This window comes from Eleginops maclovinus, chromosome 5 (genome assembly GCF_036324505.1).
Source record: "Eleginops maclovinus isolate JMC-PN-2008 ecotype Puerto Natales chromosome 5, JC_Emac_rtc_rv5, whole genome shotgun sequence".
Lineage (NCBI taxonomy): Eukaryota > Metazoa > Chordata > Actinopteri > Perciformes > Eleginopidae > Eleginops > Eleginops maclovinus.
In genome coordinates this window covers 4,470,669-4,496,927 of record NC_086353.1, presented here as the reverse complement: position 1 = coordinate 4,496,927, position 26,259 = coordinate 4,470,669, and the positions used below count along the sequence as shown (strand labels likewise).

Here is a 26,259-nt window from a genome sequence, read left to right as displayed (position 1 = left end):
AAGTGTGTTCTTGTGCTAAATGCTATTTTGCAACATGACAATAATAATCTGAGTTAGAAACATGCATATTTTCACATTATTTACAATTTATTCCCTGATGTTTTTTCACTTTCTTCAATCCACTGATCTGGATTTGAAAGTGAAAATGTGATCTACATTCATAAGTTTTGTTTTTCCTCATAGAATAATAAAGTAATCCAGCCCAAAAAACGCGTATTGTTAGAGTTCAGATGAGAGTCGCTCTTAAATCACCTGTGTTTTTGTCCATTAAAACCGAAAACAACTTATAAACTCCAATTAATTGATCGTATTTTGAGGCGGAATCTACTTTTAAATTGACGTTTGGTGTTTGTTTTGTCCTTAGTTAAGAATATGAATCTCTACTACCAGGGCCAATTAGATGCAGCATTTACAATTTACCAAAGACATTGAGTTTACAGATGATCCACTCATGCATCTTAAACCAAATCAGAAAATCAGGACTTCCTGTCACTTATTAAGCCAAGAGCCAATCAACGCAGTTCTTCCTACACGAGGGAAAAAAACATGGTAACATTCAAGGATAGAAACATGGATACAAACCCACAGACGGGATGGTTTTCAAACGTGTCATTGGCGCAGACTGACTTGATGATGATTGCCTTGATTTGAATGTGAGAGAGACTCTGGTTTCTGCTTTTGTGTTTACAAGTGAGTCACACATGAGAGGAAAGTGGGGGATAAACATCTACGAACCAACAACTTCCACAGAAACTGAATATCTCTGAGTATCCAGAGGCTGGTCTGCACCCAGCCAGCACTCCAAAGCACCTTTTTCAGTGAGCCGCCCTCACACAGCTCTTCAGAGGGAGACATGTTGTTAATAATTAAGGCTGTGGCTGGAGGCACAGGGAGGCTAAACTTCCTCTAACAAGTGGCTCTCTGACAGCGCAGACATATGGCTCTCGCTTCCCATATTCTCCTCAGCCCTGCAGACTTGTGAATTTCACACACGTTCAAGGCGGCGGCGAGAAACCTCCATCCTGACTGCCAAAGAACAATAAATCAAATTCCTAATGGTCGGCAACAATCGGATAATTATGAGCGTGGCTGCGTGGCACGAAAGGGAATTTTTTCTCCTTCAAATGGAGTTTAGTATTAAGCCTGATTTCTTGCCAATGCATTACCTTCAGTATAATAAAGCCCACTGTTTTTTATTTGGAGCAGAGACCTCCCAAATGTAGACACAAACTGCATGCAGAAACTATAGTAGGAAATGTCTCCACACTGTAAAGAAATTGTTCTGCTTGATGCGTTTCACCTGGTCAATTGAGTATGAAGGATAAAACTGATGAACAAATCCTACAAAAACACAATTCATGCCGATAGGTTTCACCTTTGTATGCGGTTTGGCTCCTTTGGTGACATGTTCCTTCATTACTGTGTCAACAATTTCTCCTCCATCATGACTTTCCCATTCAAATCCCAGTCAAGATTTGATTTTAAATTTGTGTTTCATATCCCTGTGTGAATCTGTACTGTTTTTCCTCTTCTCTGTTGCTGCATAATCCATCAAATTTCCCCACGGGGATTAATAAAGGTACATCTCATCTTATCTTAAATAAACTGCACCCGCCATTATGCCTCAGTTGAAAAGCATCTCGTCTCAGTTTGCAGTTTTTAACCCTTTTTAAGCAGGTAGTAAGCAATGTAAATCAAAACTAAACTAAATGCAACCAAACTAAATAAGTTTCTTACCTGATTTAAGGAACAATTTGACATTTAGTATTTGTGATACGTCAAAAAAATTCCCATTAAAAAGGTAAAATGATAAAGTCCTTTCATTGTATAGGAACGCCATATTTACCGTCATTCCGACCATATATGTGGGTACTGTAGTTTACACACCCTGTTGCTTTAGTATTAATTAGCCTAGCTCAAAGAGTGCCCATATTCATACAGCTCTGGAAAAAAACAAGAGACCACTCCAAGTGTTTCTTAAATCTCAATCTCTACATGTATGGCAGAAGTTGCAGTGTCTGTTGAATTTCAACACAGAGATCATTTAACTCAAAGACAAACCTATAAATAATAAAACCAGAGAAAATGACAATGCTGAAGTGGTCTCTTTTTTTTACGGGGCTGTAGCCTATATAATAGTGCCCAACAAATAGTCTACTCTTTTTTGAGTTTGGTAAAAACTACAGAGCAGACATTTTGAAAAAAAGTGTATATATTTGTGACCAATTTTCTTTTAAGATTCATTCCCTACAATAGGAGCACAATTGCCTAGAAGCTGAGAGCCACAGACAGAAGTTGGAAAGTACTGAGAGGACGACTGACATGTTGGTTTTGGACTTTTCATGAGATTTTCTGACAATAAGAAACAAACAGAAGAACACCGGCTTTCACATATACATCTTATTCTTCTTTTACAATAGTGCTTTGAACACAGTCTGAGAGCGCCTTCAGATAATATTTCGGTTTCCACATTGTGCAGTTGAGTTAGAAGTTATCTGCTCCCGGGACTGTAGTGAGAACCAGTGCCAGGGTGAAGCACATTAATGTCTCACCCATAAATAATGACCGCTAATGAGTCACGCTTGCCCATTAGAACTCATCAAGACCATTTTCTGTCCTTTACACAGCGATACAAAGTGGAACGATTAAAAATCTCTCACAATGACAAAGTACGCCACACAAGTTTGTAATGTAAAACGTTTGAGGTCAAATGTACTGAATTATGTCAATAAATAAAATCCTACGGTGGCTGACAAGTGCAAACGTACCCAAAACATTTCCATTAGGAGAAATGCAATGCCGTTTTAGAAATGATGGGTATTTAAAAACACAAATTTGCTAAAACGCATGCAACAGAAGAAACATCTCCACCAACGTGACAACACATGCGCAGCTTTTAGAAAACATTTGCCATCTCGACGAAGTGTGTGCACTGTTACTAAAAGCGCTGCATTAAGACAATGATGCAAAAACAAAACACTGCGAGAAGAAACCAAACACAACGGAACCAGGCGAAGCTAAAAAGTGACGCACGCAGCTGGCAGAGCTTGTTGACGTCCGGGGGATTATGAAATTGGCTAAAATATCAGAAGGAATTACGTGATTACATTGTTAAAATAAACTCATAAAACATCTTCGTTCCTACCCTCACCTATGGTCATGAAGGATGGGTCATGACCGAAAGAACGAGATCGCGGATACAAGCGGCCGAAATGGGATTTCTCCGCAGGGTGGCTGGCATCTCCCTTAGGGATAAGGTGAGAAGTTCAGTCATCCGGGAGGGACTCGGAGTAGAACCGCTGCTCCTTCGCGTTGAAAGGAGCCAGTTGAGGTGGTTCGGGCACCTAGTGAGGATGCCACCTGGGCGCCTCCCTAGGGAGGTGTTCCAGGCACGTCCAGCTGGGAAGAGACCGAGGGGTAGACCTAGGACCAGGTGGAGGGATTCTATCTCTTCACTGGCCTGGGAGCGCCTTGGAATCCCCCAGTCAGAGCTGGTTGATGTGGCCAGGGAAAGGAAAGTTTGGGGCTCTCTGCTGGAGCTGTTACCTCCGCGACCCTGACGGAAAAGCGGGAGAAGATGGATGGATGGATGGAACATACATTTTAGGAATCTTGATTTGCAGCATTTCGTGTATACAGCACTTTTAGTAAACGCTGCGCACGTGTTGTCGAGTTGGTGAAGACGTTTCCTCATTTGCATGTGTTTTGGCACATGTGTGTTTTGATATTCGGATCGTTTTTAAAAGACCAGCGCGTTTCTCCTAATGGACGTGCTTTGAGTCGTTGTAGCGCGTTTGCACCTCTCGGCCACCGTCGAATTGAGTTACTTAAGAAGCAAAAAGGATCAGAAACAAAAATATATATAAAGCATGCATCAACTGTACTACTTTTTCGGGGAGAATAAGCATTTAGCCACGGAGAAGAACCGACGTTTTGAGCAACCACTGCCTTCCTCTCTTTCTGTTGGGTGGGGGGAGGGGGGGACAAATCTTGTTTTGATGCTGGCGCTGTCAGGGGGCTAGCCAGAGAGGATAGTAAACACTGCCTTTGCAGAACATTTAAAATCAATCCTTCAGCCACAGGCCTCGCAACCCCCCTTCGTTTCTCTCGCCCCCCCACTCTCTCTCTCCCTTTCCCCGAGCCTTTCTTCCTCTCTCCTCTCTCTGTAATGTGTCTGCTGCTCTCTGAGAATAGAGGCAGCACTTAAAAGCTGGGCGTAGGGGCTGAGTTTTGTGACAACAGCTCCGGCTTTTATTACCATGCTGAGATGTGACCAGCACACCCCCCCCCCCCCCCCCCATCTCCCCCTCTCAACACCTATACCACCAACCCCAGAGCAGCACACATATAGACTGTCACACTCACACACACATACACACAGTCTCACACAAACACACTCACATCACCCTGATGAGCAGATAATCATGTCATTAGCCCGTGTGCGTGCGAGGCAGCGGCTCATTTGCCCGCATCCAAGCCGTTACCTTTGCTTATGATTGGCCAGAAGATTAGCTGAGAATCATTTTGTTTCCAGCGTTATTGCTTGATTAAGTCACCATTTCTCAACCAATAGAAACAGTCGAAAGATACTTGTGCAGGACGACCATTGACGGTGGAGGGGAATACTAATGTAGCATAATGATAAAGTATTTCTGTATACTTTGCTTTATATTCAGGTGAATTTCCTCTACTTTTCACCTGTAACTTTCTGTCATTGCTTGATTTTTTTCTGCAATTGTTGATTACGTCACCAATTTCTCAACCAATAGCAACAGTCGAAAAAGATACTTCTACCAGATGACCATTGACGGTGGAAGGGGAATACTAATATAGCCACATAATGATGTAGTATTTGTGTATACTTTGCTTTACATTCAGGTGGATTTCCTCCACATCTCACCTGTGGCTTTGTCTCAGTACGCGGTATCATTGGCTGAGGTTGCCGTGGTGTCGAGCAGCTGGAGGAGGGCATGTGAAATGTGACCCCAGAGAGGGTAACGTGAACCCGGGTCGACGCAGGCAGCACTCTGAGTTTGGTGCGCATCACCCACCACCTCCTCCATGGAGCGTTTCGTTCAATCTCTTTCAGCAGGTGGGGTGAAAGGAAGGTTTTTCCACTGCACAGACTGTCACATTTATCTTTTTGTTTCATGTCTACATTAAGGGATGTCACGGTGAAGGGATTTCCCCCCTATGGTGATATTGATAGATCACCGTTTTTAGTTTTTTTGTGCAAATTACTTGATTTTACCAGTTTTTTGTCCTCTATAAAGAGAGGCATTATTGGTAGATTTATGTTATGTATATTATTATTTTCTACATAAGAAAGACGAGGGTTTCAAAACGTTAATCACTGGTTCACATGTAATATCAGAACACTGAAGAGAAATGTGGTTTTTTTTCAGCTGAGACACATATTAGTATTATGAGGCACTTAATATTGCGTCTGGTAGCATGACATGGATGAAACGCGGAGGTAAAAGCGTCTGCATGAATTCTGGAACGTAGATGAACTCGCCAGTATATGTGTATGAATTGCTCTGAGTTGTTGTTGTAAGGCACTTGTACAGTGCATGTTTTTGTGGCATTTCTCCCGTCCCTCTTTCCCTGGGATTGGACAGCTAGGTAAAAGGTGACGAAAGAAGAACTACCAAATATGCAATCTCTTTAGATTTTCACACTGTTGGATGAAACAACAACAGGAACTTTGCATTTGTGGCATTCTCAATTGATAAAAACTAGTCAGTTAATTGGGTAAAACAGTATGTTTTCAGCAATGTGCAGCAGCACAACAACATATGAACTCTATGATGTAGTCATCCTCAGGGCCATTCTGTCCAGACCTATGACTGTAAATGTGTCCGGTGGCTTTTGGTGTAACTTCCAAAATGGTAGCGTGTGGTGGTGAGATGAAGAGTATTTCTACAAATTCTCTTTAATAAACGTAGAGTTTGGTAGAATTGTGGTTCAGACCAAGACAATAACTGTGGGATAACGGGGGTTTGACACAGTACTGTGAAAACACAACAAATTTGAAGGAAACAAATTATTAAATAGGGGGAAAAAATCTGGATTTCATTGAGTAGGACGAGTGACACAACGACACAACACACTATTGCTTTCACTTTATGTCCAGAAGACAAATTACTGGAAGAAATAGTTAATAAGTAACACAACCATCCACCAGTAATGTGTAAATAATCAGAACTCTGAGGCTATAAGGCGAGTCGGTATGTATGCTGTAAATAGCGTAGCTTTCTTTATCCCTAGAAATCAAAAAGCTCTCTCCACTATGACTGAGCGGCGAGATTTCTACGCTGCTGCACATTACTTCAGATGGGGGCTGCTGCTGGTGGGGGTGGGGAGGGATTTCTGGTACAAACAGCCATCAAAGATGGGGGTGTTTCATCCGAGTGAAAGAAGCCGCAGCAAGGGCCGGCTTTCATAGTTCATGAGCAAGGCTTACATAGCAAGGCCCCTGAAGACCAGCGCAAAGACGGACACGTTTCACCCTCCGTACTGAAGAAGCAGAAAGCTTTGAGACCGACGAGAAAAGAAGCATCTATTTTAATTGACATATTTTTAACATATTTAGAAGGGCATAAATAAGTTTTCTGAAAGAGTCGACTGGTATCGTTAAATATAATATGTTGCATGATGAAATCCTCAGACAATATGATGCATTATTGTACAACCCTTTAGCTCCTGTTGGTTCAAATGTATCCTGGAAAACTCACTGAGTTTTAGTGTGATGTTTATTACCTGTGATTGACTTCAAACTCAATCTTATGGGATTTATTGAGATAATAGGAAAATATCCCAGAATAAAATCTGTTTGCTGATCAAACATGAGAGCAAAACACATTCAAACTTAATTTCTGAACTCATTAATAAGATGTATGAGAATAAACACAGTAACATATATAGATCATTATGCTGAACTATTCCTTTCAGTTTCAAGATTAATATTATTCCAGGCAGATTTTAAGGTTTAAAGTGTGTCAGAAAAAGGAATTTAAAGACAATGTAAAAGAAATCCCTGAGTGGAACATGCAGAATATTCTATATCCCTATGAAATGAAAGTTAAAACCAAATCAATGTTCCCTTTTCTTTTGAATAATCAAAACCAAGGTGTACAGTATATCTCAGCAAGCATGGATTGGATGATTTGCAGGAAAAATACATCCACTGAAAACGGGACCCGTTTTTTTTAACAAACTCAACCGCCTGAAATGCCTGGAAAGTTCCACAGCTACACATCCTACATATACTCATACTATATCACACACTTTGAAAGGAGATAATGAAGGTTGTGCAGTGATTGGTCCAACTTAAAGAGGAGAGGTATTTGAAGCAATTGGATGGCTCTCCACTGTAGGCAATCAACAAGTAGCTGGACATTTATTGCGCTCCAGTCTTGATTGCACCGTAAGAAGAGAATGCACCAGCAGGAAACGTGCTGGGTTTAAGAGATGCACGCAGGCCTCCATCTTTGAGCTGCTCCGTCTTTTAAAAATGGTTTCTAGAGCCACATTTTTACAGCAACCTTCTCTCCTGTGCTACTCTCAGCAACAGGCTCCTTCCTCCAGCTGTCAACAGGTGTTTGTTTTCCAGTGGACAGGCTGTCCAGGGTTGTTGAGGAAAAATATATGAGGCCTCACAACACCCACTGCCTGGTGTTGCTCATAGTGAGGGAGTACAAAAACGCACACTTATGAACAGTGGTGTAGATTTGCAAATACTTTTGTGGTCAGCATTAGATTAATTGTATAAAGGAAAATATATATATAATATAAATCAATTATAAGCCGCATTCAAATGTTTGATTTTGTAGAATTCAACATCTGGAACAAAACCTGACGGGCCAGATATCCGTCATTATCAAACGTATCTTAACATAAAGTCACATTTCTCAGAGATCTTCAGAAGTAGGTCAATTGTATAGGGAATAATATAGAGCAGTCAAAAAATATATATTTTATTAAGTACATTTTATGATATCTTTGTCAAAATGATTGTCCAAGGGCAAAATGCTTATTCAATCTTGGTGTGCAGCCGCCTTAAACTAAAAGGATTTAAAAGCGTAGTGTTAAGGGAATATCACACTGATAGGAAATATGACAAGTGTCTGCTCTTTATAAAGACCGGAGTTTGTATATTTTAAATGTCTTTATTATGAATCAAATGAGATGTCCATTAAACTGCAACCCTAATAGTCAGTGGTTAAAATATTCCTCTCAAACATTTTAATTAATATCTAGCCTACAGTCAAAAAGGTTGCATCAAACACGCTCTTAAAGATAAGTTCAGCATTTTTGGAGAATATTCTTTATGAGCTTTCTCACCCAGAGTTTGATAAAAATATCACGCCACTTTTATATCAGTGTATGTTTGGAGCCGGAGCTAAGGGGTGTTTAGTTTACAATGCTAACATGCTGATGTCTATTGTTAACCATCATCACTATATGAGATAAGCGTGTTAGCCTGCTATCATTTGCTAATTAGATCATCCATGGCCGACGGGAAAGGCATTCGTTTTTGTGGAAGCAAACATTTCCGAAGACAGACAGAAAATTGTGTAAATGTGCCTTCTCTCTCCCAGCAAAAGCTTAGAATTATACTTAGGTGTTCTCATACTTCTTTGAAGCAATAACTTTGTGTATCCACAAATAAATAACAGGCATAAAGGACAAAAATCGGTCGCACCGGAGATTTTAAATTCGGTGGTATTGACGTCTCAATAGGTGTTTTGCTTAAGTTAAAACAGTGGCCATGTTGGAAAGTCACAGAGCAGTGCAGTCCCATCATACCCTATGATAAATATATACACACTATAGGGCATCTTTGGCAGATCAGAAACCATGTCTGTGTGTTTCCAAACAGGTAAAACTGGTCATTTGTGAAACTAAACTGGTATATTGTGCGCTGCGGCTGACTTTAGCTCGGTTTCTTTGTCGACGCCTGTTTGTGCTGAGAATTCCCAGAGAGATTATAGATGCCAAATAGAAATGCCATCTTCAACACAAGAAAAAACCCCTCTGTGAAATATGGAATTATATTTTTTTAAACGCTTTTGTTTTCTAAGAGGAAACCTTTCTTCATGCATGGCTTCCCGTCTACTGCACGGTGAAAAATGTTGTAACCAGGCAACAGGCATAACAATGACACAGGTGCTCTCCCTCTTCCTCTCTCCCCCTCTCTCTCTCTCATCCTGTGTTCATGAGTTTTCCATCCTCTCCTCAATAATGTTAAATGGCACTTGTCTTAAGTTCAGCATGAATTTGTTACACTTATAAAAAGGTTGCACCTCGATTATTCAGAGCATCCTGATCCGGTGTCTCCATTTCACATTTAGCTGAACGAGCTGGTGTGTGTTGTACTTTCTTTTAATTGTTTTCTGAAGCAGTCAAATATATGAAATGTCTCTTTGCGCCCTACAATAATTTGAAGGGGCCCTGTTCTGCTCATTTTCAGAATTCATAATTGTTTGTTTTTTTACCTCTACTGTGACATGTCTCCATGCTTTAATGTTCAAACAGCTCTTTATTTTCCTCATACTGCCTGTGCTGCAGCACCTCTTTTCACCCTCTGTCTGAAAGCCAGAGCCCAGTCTGCTCTGATTGGTTGCTGGCCCGCTATTGTGATCGGTCAACAGCTAAGAGAAGTCTTGTCCCTTAGCTTATCATGTACAATGTGTTGGAGGGCTAACCAATAGAAGTGAGAGTGTTACATAGTAATGTCACTCTGTTACTGAAGTAAACAAAGAAGGGGGGGGGGGGGGGGGGGGGGGGGGGGGGGGGGGGGGGGCATTTACTATATTTCCCATATATCAAATACAAAATATGGCATTTCGCACACATCAAGAATTTCAATTGCATGAAGGAATTTTGCCTTTTGCTATTTAAAGTATTTTATTGTTTTGTATATTATTGTGTCAATTAATTTGCAAGTAGACGAAAAGGGAGAAAGCTGCACTGAAATGAGGAGAAATTACACAAAATAATAAGACTTTCTAAACACAGATATAAACGGTTCGATAAAAGATCTTGTTTACAATGGAATGCATAAAATTCCATAATCAACAAGTTCTACGGCCTCGACGGTCCAACGGAAAACTAACACCCTACTGTATCTCTCAAGGCAGATATTCAAAGTTTCTTTCGAAAGCCCGGCGTAGTCCAGGCTCACATTTTTCTAAACAGCAAATGACAAACAAAGAGGCAGCAGAGGAAGAAAAGCGAGGGCAGAACTAACAGGCTGTTAACACCAGCCTGCGCGGCCGCTCTCCTCCGTGTCTGTCTCCTTTCTTGCTTTTCAGAGATGGCAGAGGCTTTGAGCTTCGTTAAAATGTCCCTCCTTCCCCTCCCCCACCTCTCCTTTCTCTCTTTCCCCTCTATCTCCTCTTCCCGTCTCTCTCTCACTCTGTTCTCCCCTCCCCTCTTGCTCCTCCACCCCCACCACCTCAGCTTGCAGTCTTTCGCCCTTAATCAGAAGGCTGCGACTCCCCTACCTCCTCCATCCTCCTCATCACCCCCATCCCCCCTCCTCCTATCCTTTCACCACCAGCCGCCACTTCCCTCCCAGCACTCTCTCTCGCTCTCTTTACATTTTCCCCCTCTCTCCCCCGCCCCCTCGCACACCGCCTTTCACACCCCTGCAGTTAGCGTCTGCCAAAGGCCGCTTCTGTTCATCACTCACCCATGCACTTAGCAACAAAAGATGTGTGGTAATTTCCCTGCGCGAGCGGCAGACCGCCGGCCCGGTCGCGGCCAGGGGGGTGAAGCCGCCGGGGGGGGGGGGGGGGGGTGGGCGGCGAGGTTCTTTGACCCCCATGTCACGCATGATCGACGTGGGGAAGAGTGGCGGGCTGCGGCTTCGTGACTGGCAGGCCGTGGAGACGAAAGGTGGTGGGCCGGGGAATGGGTGAAAGCACTGTCAAAGAGGTGGTGTGATGGTGTGATGGTGTGTGTGTGTGTGTGTGTGTGTGTGTGTGTGTGTGTGTGTGTGTGTGTGTGTGTGTGTGTGTGTGTGTGTGTGTGTGTGTGTGTGTGTGTGTGTGTGTGTGTGTGTGTGGTAGCTGGCGGGAGAAAGAGCAGTGCTGATAGCTTCAATCGGCCCTGGCCACCACGGTGTGTTTGTTAAAATGACTTCCTCGTGCAGCATTGTCCCCAGCTCTCCTCCACCTCAGCATCCACCCTCCTCACCTCTCTCTTTACAGTATCTCACTGTCAACCACAAAGATCCTTCTTACTTTCCACCCCAAAAAATTGCGATGACTGTAAATTATGTAAGTTCAGACACACACACAGGATTTCTCAGAAAAAGCAGCACTAAGAATCAAAACAAGAGGAGTCATTTATGAACAAAGGCAATGTGAGGTGACACACACTCTCTCACAAGGGAAAATACTGCTGAAGAAAACACACACACACACACACAACACACACAACACACACACACACACACACACACAATATGAAGCATGCGACTGAAATCAGCCACACAGGGAAAGACACATTACTGGAATTCTCAGAGTGCAGAGCCTTTTCCGAGCAATGAAAGAGTCATGGTGGGTGTCTGTGTGTGTGTGTGTGTGTGTGTGTGTGTGTCCGGTGTGTGTGTGTGTGTGTTGGGTTTGAAAGGGGGGGGGGGGGGGGGGCTTGAGTAGTGGTGGGTTATGGTGCGGGTGCGAGGACACCTCCATCCAATCTGATCAATGGCGATATTAATCTGAACACGAGTCAGCCCCGCCGCTCCGGCATTTGATTAAAACAGGGAAGAAATATGACGTAACCAATAAATCTGTTTGTCAAAATGGCACGTGGCTCGAGAGGAAAGGAAATACTGGCACAGATAAGGGCGCTGAGGGAGGAGGAGGGGAGGTTGAATGACAGGGAGAGATGGAGAGGAGGAGGCGGGGTGGCTGGTGACTGACCTCCTCAGCATTTCCGCTGCATGAGTGGAGCACTCAGGCTGAAATCTTCACCTGCTCGCCTCCCACTGCACTTCCAAACTACCTTTCCCTCCCCTCCAGACCCTCTCTTCCTCCTTCCTTTCTCTCGCTGTCTTTTTTAGTTTAGAATTGAACCTTCTTCCTTCGGGCTGGAGGTTAGTTGTCCCAAAGTGAAGAACAAAGCGGTATAAAAACAGTTCTGTTCCAGCAGTGTCACACAGACGCCATGGAGGCAATGCATATTCATTTTCTAACTTTGTGGATTCTCATGTTTGTACTAGTGGTTTATAAATGTTTTTATTACACGGCTAAGTTAAATACTCAATTCTTATTGGTCAATTTGAAATTTCAGAGGTTATTAATACTCGATAACACAGCGCTTCTAAGCATTGCCTCACTTTTGCTAAGTAAGGATAAAGGGAGAGAAGGAAAGAGGTTATAAGCCGACATGCTATTTTATTTCTATTGTAATGTACAATGCCTTGTGCAAAGAAAATCCCCAATTGGGATCAATAAAGTACCTCTATCAATCTATCTAAGAATAAGAGAGTGTTGGATGCCAGATAAATCCACAGAAGAAGACAGACAGAAAGTAAATGCTAACAGGGACACGGTTTGGCCTCTGGCATTGTTTAAGGACTTGTTAGTGTTACAGAAACTGTGAAGTTGGACAGGTACAGTAACATAAATCAGTGCTGCCGTTCACTTTCAGTTACTTTGTCGTTGCCGCAGTTCCAGATGTTGGATGTTTTACGGTGGAAGAAAAACTGTCAATTTGTAGTCAATAAAACTATTACAAATCCATATTGGGAGTTAGTTTGTTTAGTATGTGGCCGTGTAATAAGCGGGATAATGTGCACCGGAGCAGGGGGTAATTTTTTTAGAAATGTGTGTGTTGTTTTAGACAAGTGTGTGTCATAATGGATCCCTTGTCTTTTATCTGCAAAATAAAATCTACCTACAGCTGCAAATAAATACCCTGAACCTGAACCTGAACCTGTCTCTATCCCTCCCCCTCTCCCAGGGATAACACAGTAATCCTCCCATTCCTGTACTGGGAGCCTGAAAGTGTGTGTGTGTGTGTGTGTGTGTGTGTGTGTGTGTGTGTGTGTGTGTGTGTGTGTGTGTGTTTTGGGGCCTCTGATGTAAATAACTCCAGAGAACAAGAGCAGGCTGAAGTGTACGTACTGTACGGAAACATGCAGACCTGCCAACACTGCTAATAACATTTCACGCATCAACACCTGGATACAGAGTTATTTTCAGACATCAAAAAGGTCTATCTGAGTGCTACGTGTCAAAAGTTTACTGTGGAATTCGGTATAGGATAGTTTCCTGCTATTTCCGGGCAGCTTTTGTGCTACTTATTGTGGACTGGAAAGCAATCTTTAAAAGCTTAAAAGCAAAGCAACATAATCAAATCACGTTCAACTGAAATCTCTTGTGAATTTGTCGTGTAAAAAAGTGTACTTTCCATATCCTCATCAGATGTTCACTGCACAGTTACCGTGGTTTAAAGATGTTACAAACATCAACGTGTATACTATTTATTTTTGAGTGAATTTAATAACCTAATTTGGTGTTGCTTAAATATCAATCTTGACTCCCTAAAGGCATTCGTTGCATAACTTCTTATTTCGAAACAGAACCTCAAAAAATGACTTTGTAATCTGTGAAATGACCCTTATGTCGAGCTGTGAATGTCCAGGGCTAATAGCAAATAGTGTGTGATATGCCCTGGAAAATATATTGTGTTTGAAGTTTGAGTAAAACTAAACGATGGTTGAACACTTTAACTTGCAGTTTGTGGTGCATTTAGCTCAAAAAGTCCACCGAGGGGATCAGAGAAATGAAAGAAATCCCACGTTATTCCTGAGAGAAAGGAAGCATCTTGCACTTCCTGTCCTCTGTTATAAATTCTACCTTGCTTGATAGATCTTTATTTGAATTTGATGGCTTCATTGATATTTCAGCAGGCCTATATAGTTCTTATAAGTGTGCCATGTTTTATTTTAAATAATGGAAATTATAAAGAACAATCTTTCTACTTTTCAATCTGGTGTTGTGATTTTCCACTATCCTCAGTAGAAATGGGTTTCTGTGAGTGTTATGCCAGGAAGGTATATATATATATATATAGGTTTTTCTAGAAGCTAAAGGGAACAAATCTGTGTGAGTGGCGTAAAGTTGATGTGTTATTTAAACACTGTTGATGCAGTGGCACCTTAGCCCAGGGGTCAGATTAAACTGCCACACCCTTCACGTTCTTTAAGCAGAAAATACGGATTAAGTGAGATTTAATTAATCTGATCCCCCTATAAAGGCCCCTGAATCTCTCCACTTTTCCTTCTGTTGCAGTCGTATATTTACCCTCTCAGTTCTGACTGATACAGTCTGCAATGTCTACGTTATTCAAGCAACAACGACTTCCCTTATGCACTAACCACCCGTAGAGAAAATGAGCGCTACTCTTTTCTGTTCACACACATTCTCAATTTTGAGGAACTGCAGTTATGACATGCATTCATACAAAATGAGTGAGGGCGGTAAAAGCATCTAGACTGCTGTCTGAAGGAAACATCCCCAAATTACATCCTCTTTTATAATTTGAGGATGAACAACCGCAATTTTTGTTTTGGCGTAGCAAGAAACACACGAGGTAGTATGAAAACTGTTAATGTAAAAGTAGAAAGCAGAGGACGTGACTGAATAAAAACGTCCTTTGAAAACAACTACAAATCGGAAGGTGAAGTGGAGTGAAAGTCACTTCCTGTTTGCACAAAAGTCTTGAAACATTATCAAGCATTTACGAACGGTTCTGTCTTTAAATTGGAGAACAATGTAATGATTTTCATTTTGTAGGAAGTAGTCTTGTACACATCCTCTAATCTAAAGCCTACTCCACTCCTCACGGATATGGTTACGGTTTTTCCTCCCAAAAAGGGAACGATTGAAGCAATGGCAAAACCAGAGGGAAGTGGTTTGGTTCCTACAGTGAAGGGGGAACTGTAAATGTAAACATACCAAAAGCCCTGCTTCCTAGTTATTTGGTGACGTCAGCTGTACATGGGTGTATTAATGTTGAAGTTGCAAAACATTTAGCCCCATCAGTGACGCCCATTTACAAACAAAAGATTGACCCTTGAACATTTTCTCATCTGATCATAGAGACCAAATTAACATTACAACTACATCAAACTGCAGGTAATTCAAAGTTAGATTCGAGATGCAAAGGCTTTATTGTCATTTATACAGTAGCTACAGTGTAGAAATCAAATGTAAACGGTCCTCCAACAATGCAACATAAACATAGCAAAACCTAAAACAGAGCTTAACTGGGTTTTGTTTCAAAGAGCCCGTATGACGCTCTTTGGGGTTTCCCCTTTCCTGTTGTGTGTTATATAGGTCTTAGTGCATGTAAATGGTCTGCAAAGGCTTACATCCCACAGTGCTGTCCAGAGGGAGTTTGTCTTCCCTGCCTGAAACGCCTCAATTGGACTCCTTTGTTTACTTCCAAAACATACGGACATCACTACGTGTAGTGATTGGCTAAGGAGGTGGGACATCTCTAAGCGGTTGACCAATCACAAGTCTCAACCTGAAAATGAGCATAATATGTCCTCTTTGTCTTCTCACTAGAAATAAAATATCCATTTAGTAATCCATTTCATCTTCTTATCTGCATGTACACATTACAGTCCTATACTTTGCTGTTTCACTGTGATAAATGCAGCATGTTTTAGACTGACGGTAGAAAGGATATGTGGTTGTGTAGGTGAGTCTGTTAATTAGGTTGAAGATGACTCATGCCATCCATCCATTAAATGTCACTCCTTTAGTTTCCTCCTTTGTGCTGCTGGTCACCATGGACATGAGTGCCGTGAGAAGCAAACTCGTTTATTCGCTTGTTTATCATTTGTGTTAGTCCTAATGAATGTTGTAAAGCATGTAATTAAACCAAGTGGATAAAATAACATCTAAAAGACTTGACAACTTTAATGAAACAAGTTGTCCTGTAAAAACTCCTCATGTCATATAGCAGCAATCATCATCATCTTCATCATCTTCGCCTTGGAAGGCCAAATAAAGCTCTGTTTGCTTTCCTGATTTTACGTGAATCTCCCCCATCTGTGTACAGCTCTGGTTCCTATCGCCCGAACGGGAAGGAAACATCTCTGAAACGGGCCACAAAGCAAAGAAGAGGGATGAAAAGATTAGGAAGGATGGAGAAGGATGACAGAGAAGTGGAGGAGAAGAAGAGTGAGGCCATGGAGGAGGAGGGTAATATGGGATGTCACGTGACCCCTACTTCAACTCACTGCAGGGGGAGTCAAGCAGACAAAAGAACCTGTCAGCTTGCACGTATAAAAGTGTCCGTGCACACACACAACAACACACAACTGTAGCCAGATAAAGCTGAGTGGCAGAGGGTATGGATGAGGGAATGGATTTTTTTTTAGGTCAAGCTAAACCTTCAAACATCAAGGTGCCTGGTATAAATAACCCATCTACCAAGAGGGATATCTGGCCGGCACAGAGGTGGGCGGTAAGATCTTGACATCTACCTTCATCAACATCGTTCTGCTGTGCGGGTCAGGAGAGGAGGACGAGAGGGAAAGGAGAACCAGTGATGACAAACAAATACAATATATCATTTGACCATTTCTCTTTCTCTGCTACTCTTTTACAGATGATTACCATGGCTAAACGTGGAGGCTCAACTAACCCAAAGTTCTGTCATTCATGATTAATGTCATTTGGTACATAAAGTATTATGTTCTGTTTTCTTCAAAGGTGTAATACAAGGTTTTGTCTAAACCGGGGAACAGGGGCGCTGCGCCCTCATGCTGATTTTCCCCGTAAAAAGTTAAAGTGATGCCAGAAAACAATATTTCTGTTTGTCAAAACTGTGTAATTACTCCAAAAACATGAGAATTGGGTCAAAGAGAACGTCCCACGGCAGAGACAGCTTTGTTTTTACGGAGGATAAAAAGGGGATGGATGTCCGGTGGGTCTGCCGGTGGACGAGGGGCAGGCAGCAGGCTTACACTGAAACTGGGATTTTTGAATTAGTTTCTTTTACTCTCTTTTCTCTGTAGAGGAAAACCGTACCTCTGGATTTATTTGTTGTGTGAGGTGCAATATATGACTCAGCCGCTCTAAGATGTGAAGACACTATTATTTTCCGCTTGGCTCTGATGCATTATTTTTGCCAGAAAGTGGGCGGGGCCGTAACTTTGACTGGAAGTGACGTGTATGAACAATTCAGGATATGTGACATGCTACCCAACAACAGACCGATCAAAACTCACTTTCGAAACCCTTTTAAGGAAATATTGTAGGTTAAATATAACATAGATGATTATTTTGTTGGAACCTTTTAGAGTGTTTTTTTATTCCCAGTGTCTACCTCTTCTTTTTCTTTTGTGTTGTTCAGTTTAGTGCAATGGCTTCGAAATCCTGCCTGATGGTCTCACCATGTTTTAAAACAAAATGTAATATTTTGCATCTTATCAGGGTTTAAAGTCATCAGGATCTATTGCTTCAACTGGATGGTAATTCATCTATGTGGTATCACCTGAAACATGATCCCACCAACACAGACTCAAACTAAAGAGCAGGCTACTTCCTAAATTGGCGCTGAACTTTGACATTGGATGTAAATCTGTAAATGCTGAATCATCCAGATAAATCACTGTGCTGCGCACCAGCATTTAGTTTCAGAGGCTGGTGTTCAGCGGGTAGTCTAAATGTTACTTTGCACTTTGCCTCCCTGTGTGCTTTTACAGTTGCTCAGCTGTGTGTCTATTATCACCACGGTCCGTCTCTTAGCATGCAGTTTCAGTCCCGGCGCAGTGATGGGTGAGGAGGTGAGAGCCGTATCTGGGCCCTCTTGCTAATTGAGCACAGCACCGGACCCAAAGGTCTGCCTCGCTGACGCTTTCTTAATCCATGGCTGTTTAACGCTGGCTGTGCTTGAGTAATTAAGCAGATAATCTTCAATTAAACCAAGCTCGACCTCGCAACCCCCTACCCCCATCCAGAGACAGATGGGCCGTGGAGCAGGCAGCTCAACTCCCCCAAGATAAATGGTCCACTCCCCTGCCACGAGGCCCGGGTGCTGCCATGCTTTATGGCAAGTGTGTGTGCCATTATCATTTTTTACCACCGGACTTCGATTTCGCCTCTCCGACACATTTTTGGCCCTGCTTGTTGTTTATACTGTATGGTTAGAAGGTAAAGGAAAGCTGTTAATACATCTACTGCGGGTATATTTTTATGCTTGTGTTCATTTCTAAATGCTCGTAAGCAAAATATATTTTGATTTAAGTGATTTAATTTGTGTATAAATCAACATTTTTGTGGACCTCAGGGTAGAAGACATTTAATATATTTATTACGATTTTTTTTCAATTAGAAATCAATCAAAATTCAATCGAACGATACCACAGTATTAAGTACATTTAAAAATAAGAGAAAAACTACGATAAGAATCTATATATTTTTTATATCTGATCATCATTGTTATGATTGTAAATTAAGCCTAGCTTAAATCAAACGGGAGCCGTATTCCAAAGTCATATCGAAAAGAGCGTCTTGGGGCTTGACCCTCATTCAAAGTGAATCATGCAATGCTAATTAAAAAGGTCCAATAAAGGCATGCTGATTTAAACATCTGGGGTGCCATTTTTTACTGTTGGCCTTAATTTAGGGGTATTGAAGTGCAGATCTTTGTTTCACATGTTAATGATTTCCTCATTTGACTGATGTTCAAATCCTTTGAACCTGTTTACACTATGTGCCTTGTAAACAGCGAGTGTCTACACAGACATGTGTTTTTCAGAGTCAACTCATCAGATAAAGACCGACAATGCAATATGCTGTGTGTTGCATTGTGCCTACTGAAAACATCAACCTAAGAAACACGTAAAGAGTGGATCACGTGCGCAAAGTAATTTCTTACCACACCTGTACTGCTCAGCTAATGACACTAAATAAATTCATATATCTGGGACTATTTTCAGCCGTGGATTGATGCTCATTTGGTAAACTGGTGAGTACTCAAAGCTGCAGGACAGTCTATGTGGATAAAAATTACCCAAAATACCCTTTGTTTATCATAATAAAGGAACATGACGCCCACTGTAATGATGTGGCTCAATTGTGAGTTTTGACATGTGGATATCAATTGAGGTGTACGGTACGGTGGCCGACAGGTGCAAACGAGTTCTTTTATTTGCAGCAGTTAGCTATGTAGCACTTTCAGTAAATGATGCCCATGTGTTGTCATTTGGTGGCGAATATTTCTTAATTTTCATGTGTTTTGGCACAGATCTGTTTCTAGGTTTGAATAGTTTTTTAAAGTGCAGCGTGTTTCTCCTAATGTGAGTGTTTTTGGTCGGCCGCCGTGCTATGGGACACAGGAATAAGGCTTAAGAAGCTACACAGACGTTACTGTTTGCAGTCTTTTCATAATATTTTCTGACAGCAGCAAAATCACAGATGTTTTCTGTGTCCTTTAAGCTTGTATTAGTTTCTGAAAAAGGTTTTGGGGATTGTACAATTTCAGGAGGCAGCAACTTATTTCAAATCAATAATACATCTCAGTAGAGTAAAGTTCCAATATGGTCACGATCACAAACCGCACAAACTAGGTCCTATTCCTAAATAAGGCTAAATAAGCCTCAGATTTCCCCTCACCAGAAGCACATACGCTTAAAATGCCTTATGGGACCTCAGTGCCATTTTAGTCTCGCGCTAACGACCCTCACAAGCTTATCAGTGCTGCTAACACTGGCACATAACCCTCCCTCTCCCCCCTCTCTCACTATTCCTCTAGCCACTCCTGTTTCCTCAGCGGTAATTAAGCCATCAAAGCGTGCAACCATGCCCATCCTCCGTCTCTAAGGTGAGAATACGGGCCCACATGTCAAGTGGAGCGCAGCCACCCGTGTGTCTCTTTAAAGGGGAAGGCACAGGGGACAGGCAAAGAGAGCGAGGTAGGAGTGTGTGTGTGTGCGTGTGGTGTGTGTGTGTGTGTGTGTGTGTGTGTGTGTGTGTGTGTGTGTGTGTGTGTGTGTGTGAGTGTGCGTGCGTGCGGTTGGCTATCACCACAGCAGCTGCAACGGGCTGGTAGACAACACAGTGTGACGTAGTGCCGATGTCTAATACGTGTGCTGGAAATCCACAGAGAACTGTTTGTGTTCAGCTTGGTTTCTCCACCACTTTTTTAGAAGACTTAAAGGCACGAAATACAGCCTGGATATGCAGGTGTATTGGCACATACAAAAGCCTCTTCCCAATACAAACACAAACACAACTGTCCCAATGTGCTCTTTGCAGCTCTTTCATTAAATTCCTCCCACACACACTGTTATCCTGCTGTGTGTAATAAATCAGAGCATCCCAGCAGTTATTCCATGTTTATTTCCATGTACCAGCAGCCCAGCTCATGTATGTCTATTTTAGGAAATAATATCCTACATTTCCCAGAATGCCTGTTCACATTCCCCAGAGAGTTATACTATTACTCTGTGGTTGAGTTGAGAAATGAAGATGTGTTTTCGATGTTTGGCCAGTTATCTGAAGCATTAGGAACAAAACCAGAGGCCAAATTATACTGATGGGTTATAATTACCTATGGTTTAGCACGTAAACATGGTCACCATCTAACTTAGGAGGTCGGCAGAGCAGCTACATCGTGATATATAACTTTAAATTGGAAGATTAGTGGGAGGGATTGCCAATTTTCCAGGCGTGCAAGAAGAAAGGGTTAACAATTGAGAGAATCCATGAAAATCTGGAGTAAGATATTTATTTTTAACACCAATCCAAAAGTCAAAAAGTGAGGTGTTTCACTGTGAATGGGGCTGACCTACTCATTGACTGCCATGACACATTTTGACAGAAAGGCAACCCCTATGGAGTGTGCAGTGATGAAAGTTACATTGGCGAGAGCTCCCTCAACGCAAAGCAATAGGATTTTCCCATTGAATTTAAGTGGCCAACACACGTTTAGGCTATACATTTCGTTCAGCAGGATAATCTCCACATATTTACGCCACTTGTTAGCGGAAATGCAGTCGGCAGATATAAAAAGCTATCACTACGCTATAAACGATCAACATCATCACGGTCGCATGGCTGTGCATCACAACCACTGAGCTCAGGGCGGACTCACAAGTTGAGCACTTACTGATGTATTTTATTTCGTAGAACAAAACGTGAAGATCTCGTAAACTTGTGTTTATTATTTCAGGCTTCTCACCTCAAACATGTCAAAAAACGTTGACTTTGAGAGGAGGGAACTGGAAGTGTATAAAAGCTAACTTATTTCCGGGTTTTAGGACTAGTCCTGAGTTTCGACAAAAGTAATGGTTTCAAGAAAATTACGATTTACTTGAAAACTGAAATCCTATCAGATTTGGTTGATGTTTTGCTTTAGTAAAGGCTTTCGATATGTCAATTACTTATTAGTTTCTTGTTGGTGATTACTTGTATCAATCAGACTGATATCCTAGACATCTAGCTAGCAGGGCTTCAACAACAAGTCAGGCCAACTCTACATATGGCTAAAACTTTGTTGAATATGTTATTTGATATAAAGTTGGATGCTGTCTTCAAAGAAGTCGGTTCGATTCCAGCCCAGGTCCCTCAGCTGCATGTCATCCCCACGCTCTTTGTCTAAGCTATAACTATCCAATAAAATCAGAAATGCTGAAAAATATATTTAAGAAGACATTGCTAGTGGAAGCTCTATACCATGATCAAAACACGGAGTGATTGTAGCGCTTCCACAAACTTAACAACAGCCGGGTTTATTGATTAGTACAAGTCCAATGATCCGTGATAACAGACAAACCGGTGGTGGCAGTGGATCCCAGGATGCAGCCAAACACTCGTGTTTCAACAGTATTTACTTATTAAAGGTTTCTTATTTTGACATCCAGCCGTGTTCATTGGCTCCCTTTCACACGGCTTGTTTGTGGATTCAGTGAACAGGTGCACAGGTGCAGCGCGGTGCAGAAGGAGCACAGCTTGGCGTGTTGCCAGGTTGCTAAACTTCACCCCATCTCAGCTGTGAGGAAACATCAGAGGAAGCAAAGCTCCGCAGAATCATCCAGTCAAATACAGGCCGGGCACACCGGGACCGTGTGCATACAGACATGAGCCTGACACGGACCTCAGGACCACACAGGAGAGCAATGTCTCCACCATGGACAACTCTGAGATAGAAGTGATGCATTTTGTAGTAACGGTGCAAGCTGCTATGCTAATTTCACACCCACACAACAACGGGAATTATCAGCTGTATTTCTTTTTGTCGTTTGTTCTTACTCTTGCAGTCAGAGTAGCACAATCTTAGGACTGAAATACATTTTAGGAAATATTAAATTACTTGGTTTTTACTAAAAATGGATGACTATTTGTTGAATTTTCCACAAGATTGCAATGATTATGTCTGCACACTTTGAACCTCTGTTCCCAGGTGGGAATTAAATGGTAAGGAATTTTAGACTGGCGACCAACATACTGTATATACTGTAGACATTTTAGTATTTTATTTGACTGCTGTTATATCAAATTTCAGTTTACCTTTCTTATTTAAGAAAGGAAATATACTTGGGTTCTGAAGTTAGCACAAAGAAAACACAAAAACAACAAGATGTACAAAAAATCATTTCTTTCACAGGATAAGCCACGAATTGTGTCTGTTGGTAACTAAACATTGACCTTGGTGTTGTCTTCACTGCAGTGTAGCAACTGTAGCTATACAACCAGCTAACTCTGATGCAAAAAGACGCCGAGTCGTAGTGAGCATTTGTCTTGCTGTTTACTGTGGCTTCCAACATCATCTTACATGACAGAGTGAAAACTGTAACAAAAGAATAAAGTTTGACTGTTTTAGCATAAATCTTGTAATGAAATATACCTGTAAATATATGTAAGTAAAACGGGGTAACTAAGTATAGTCTTTCCTTTTTAAACAGTCTTTTAACATGAACTTATTGCCTCTAGTGCTAACAGCAGATGGATGTCACGTGCATACATTCAGATTGTTTACTTTCAACTCTACAGGAAATGGCCGTTCTAACCCCAAACCCTGGAACCGATCTACAGCTTGTCAAATTAAAAGTCCCTTAAACATTTTTGCCTTAATGGCAACACAACCTTCAAGGGCAAAACTAGATAAAAAAGATGAAAAAAAACCCTCACAAAGCTGAAGTCACAGGAACGTCTTCACAGCTACTATAATGAACCTTGTAATACTCCGTTATAATGTTACTATCAAACGTCTCGGCACACGGCAAACATGTTCGACTGCTGTGTTTCTCACACAGTTTGAAACTACTGAATAAAACAAAGAAAAAAATCAGTTCAGGTCAAAGCCAAAGCCACAGGCAAAGGCTTTCACACAGTACACACACGCAGACACACACACACACACGCTCATTGCGCTGGACTCCTGTTCGTCAGCGGCTGGTTGCGTCCCCTCATGTTACTGACAGCTCCTAATGGCGGTGGGAGACCTTGCGTAATTAGGGGAGCGTACGCCTGCCATGACGCCTGTCTTTTAGAAGCCAATTCCCCCTGATGTTTTTCTTCACCACCACAAACCCACCAACCCCCCTGCCCACACACACACACACACACACACACACACACACACACACACACACACACACACACACACACACTATCACTCCTCCACCTCTTTTCCTCCTCAATGCCCCCTGAATGGCTGCCGTCTGCTCTCCCTGGCGCAGTGCCCCCGGTGGTGGCACGTTGTGTTGTATCGCTGTGTACCGGTACCTGGGGGAGGTAATTATCGAGATAAGCAGCATGAGAGAGGAGGGCCTGGTGTGTCTTAGTGTGTGTGTGTGTGTGTGTGTGTGTGTGCGTGTGTGCGTGTGTGCGTGTGTGTGTGTATGTGTGTAGGGAAGTGGAAGGGAGGTATCGTGGCCGTGTGGTGTACCTGGATGCCCACATTTAGACATGGCTCATCAGGGGCTTCCCACACTCAGCAGGAGGAGATTCATGTTTATATTTCTTTTTCAGTCATCCTTTCTGATGGTTTTTACTGTATTTTTTCTTGTCTTTTGTCCTGATCTGCACCTCTTGGTATAAACACTGAAAAAACTAAACGTTCACTTTAATTAAATGTATTATGTGCATTAACAGATTCCAAATAACTGTATTAAGTTAATTGAAAGCAATAATAATGAGTTTAAATACAAAAATGTGGGTTCAAACTTATTGCTTTCAGCTAACCTAATACGTAAAAATTGTTGACATGATATATTAAATTAAAGTCGACGTTTCAGTTTTTTCAGTGTACTTGGTCCTTCATTACCTTATTTCCTCCTGATTTTAGCCATTAACTGAGCTGTTTCCCACCTCCGTCCACTGGGCATTGAGGTTTCAACACTCGACTCACAAGCCGACCTTAATGAATCCCAAACCTCCACAACGCTCCAAATTAGGCAGGCAACGAGGTTGCATTAGTTCGAAATATCTTAAATAATTCCCCCCCTTGTGATTGGTATCAAGTGGCTGCACCAAGATTAGGTAGCGCCTGAGCCGAGGAGAGACTGCTAATGGCAGAGAGGGAATAAGAGAGTAGCAATTATTCCCATCTTATAGGTGCTCGCAGTCAGGGCTGTTGGTTTGTGATGCTTCACGAGCGAGGAGGGAAGACATTGGGGAGGAATGAGAGGAATTACATGCATTTCCGGGGAGAACATATGAAGCAAACACGGAGGTATTTTAATTGATATACCATCCTATGTTTATACGTTATATAAGTTATGTCTACATTTCTGCTGCTGTAGTATATTTTAGAGAACATCCAGAATCTTTTCTATCGTGTATTGTTTGTGATAAATGTCTTTTCTAATGTAGATATGTGTAAAAATGTGCCGTTAATTGTTATTTTATTATGTTTATTAAACCTTTTGAATATGAATGCCATTTTTGGGCTCAATTAAGTCTACCTGAGGAACAGGGCAAAGCAGTAATAATGAGCACATCAGGGCACTAAAGGCTCATCCTAATGCCTTATCATTCGTCTCCAGATTGAATAAATATACGTGATAAGTCTTTAAAAGAAATCTAAGGTCATCGGTGTGATTAATTTTCCTCCACAGGGGCTGATGATGTGGTGATAATGGAGCAGGTTTGTGTTCTGCGGTCAGTGGCCGGTGGTCCTGAAGGAGAGAGATATAACCTTTGTCTCAGGGACGGCAGATATACGAGCCGGGCGAGCGCCAAGGATTATACACCGAGGTCCTCGCCGGGAGACGGAGAGAGAGAGAGGGGGGGAGAAAGCCTGTGACCGTAGAATAATTTCAGCCTCTCTGCCTCCCTCGAGACCACACGCTGTCTGAGCCAAACACCCCCCCCTCCTCCTCCTCCTCCTCCTCTTCCTCCACCTCACCCCTTCCCTCCACCTCTCTCCCGCCATTCCCTTAACTGCCTGCTGATGCCGGATGTCTCTCCTCCTCAACGTAGTGGGGAGGGAGGCGGTGGGGATAGGGGGGGCTGTAGGTGGTGGAGGGGAGAGAGGCAGAAACTAGAGTCAGGTTCCTGTGCTGCTGCTGCTGCTGCTGCTGCTGCTGCTGCTGCGGCTAAGTGCTGCAGCAAATCATCCCCGCATTAGGAATATGGGCAATTAGCACTGTGGCACATCCCTCCAGACACACACACACACACACACACACACACACACACACACCTACACACAAACACACCAACAAAAGTACGACTTCTTAGCATTCAGGTTTAAAGAAAGCATCTATATGTATATTAATGTGAAAAGGCTGTGTGTGCATATGTGTTGTTTTTCTGAGATGATATTTTTAGTTTCTACATTATTCAATAGCAGAAGAAGGCACTATACTCTCAGTTTGGTATTTGTATTCATACATTTAAGAAGAAACAATGCACATTAATCAACATGAGCCCTTGAGTCCATCATGTACATGTAGCAGATTTAGCCAGAGGATCATTTTCATCTCCCCGGCAAAAAGAAAACATACAAACACAGAAAAAACACATGAGCAAAATGACAACACTTCAGGAATAAAGGACTCGTTTTAGTAAAAAAGAAGGTAGAATCACAGAGAGCATGCATACCACCTCTGATAACCCCCCCTTAAACAATGAATTCATCTGTGTAGCGTTCAGGTGAACGGGGGAGGAAATGCAGAGCGGGAGTTGCCGTTCCACCTTAAGAAAGGTACCTTAAAAGATTATCTCGGTTATTTCACCGCCACTGAGCCGGCACTAATAGTCCAAGGCAGAT

At 42.1% G+C, this 26,259-nt stretch overlaps 1 protein-coding gene across 2 annotated transcripts in view; it reads left to right on the top strand.

The window, feature by feature from the left end:
* The window catches only part of cxxc4 (CXXC finger 4), a 59,297-nt gene extending 43,029 nt beyond the window's left edge, over positions 1 to 16,268 (top strand). For both annotated transcript variants that reach the window (XM_063884422.1, XM_063884423.1), the window contains exon 3: positions 16,093 to 16,268. In XM_063884422.1, coding sequence (XP_063740492.1) covers positions 16,093 to 16,191 — 99 coding nt within the window. In that variant the 3' untranslated portion in view covers positions 16,192 to 16,268. The remainder of the gene's footprint in view (positions 1 to 16,092) is intronic.
* The last annotated feature ends 9,991 nt before the right edge of the window (positions 16,269 to 26,259 follow it).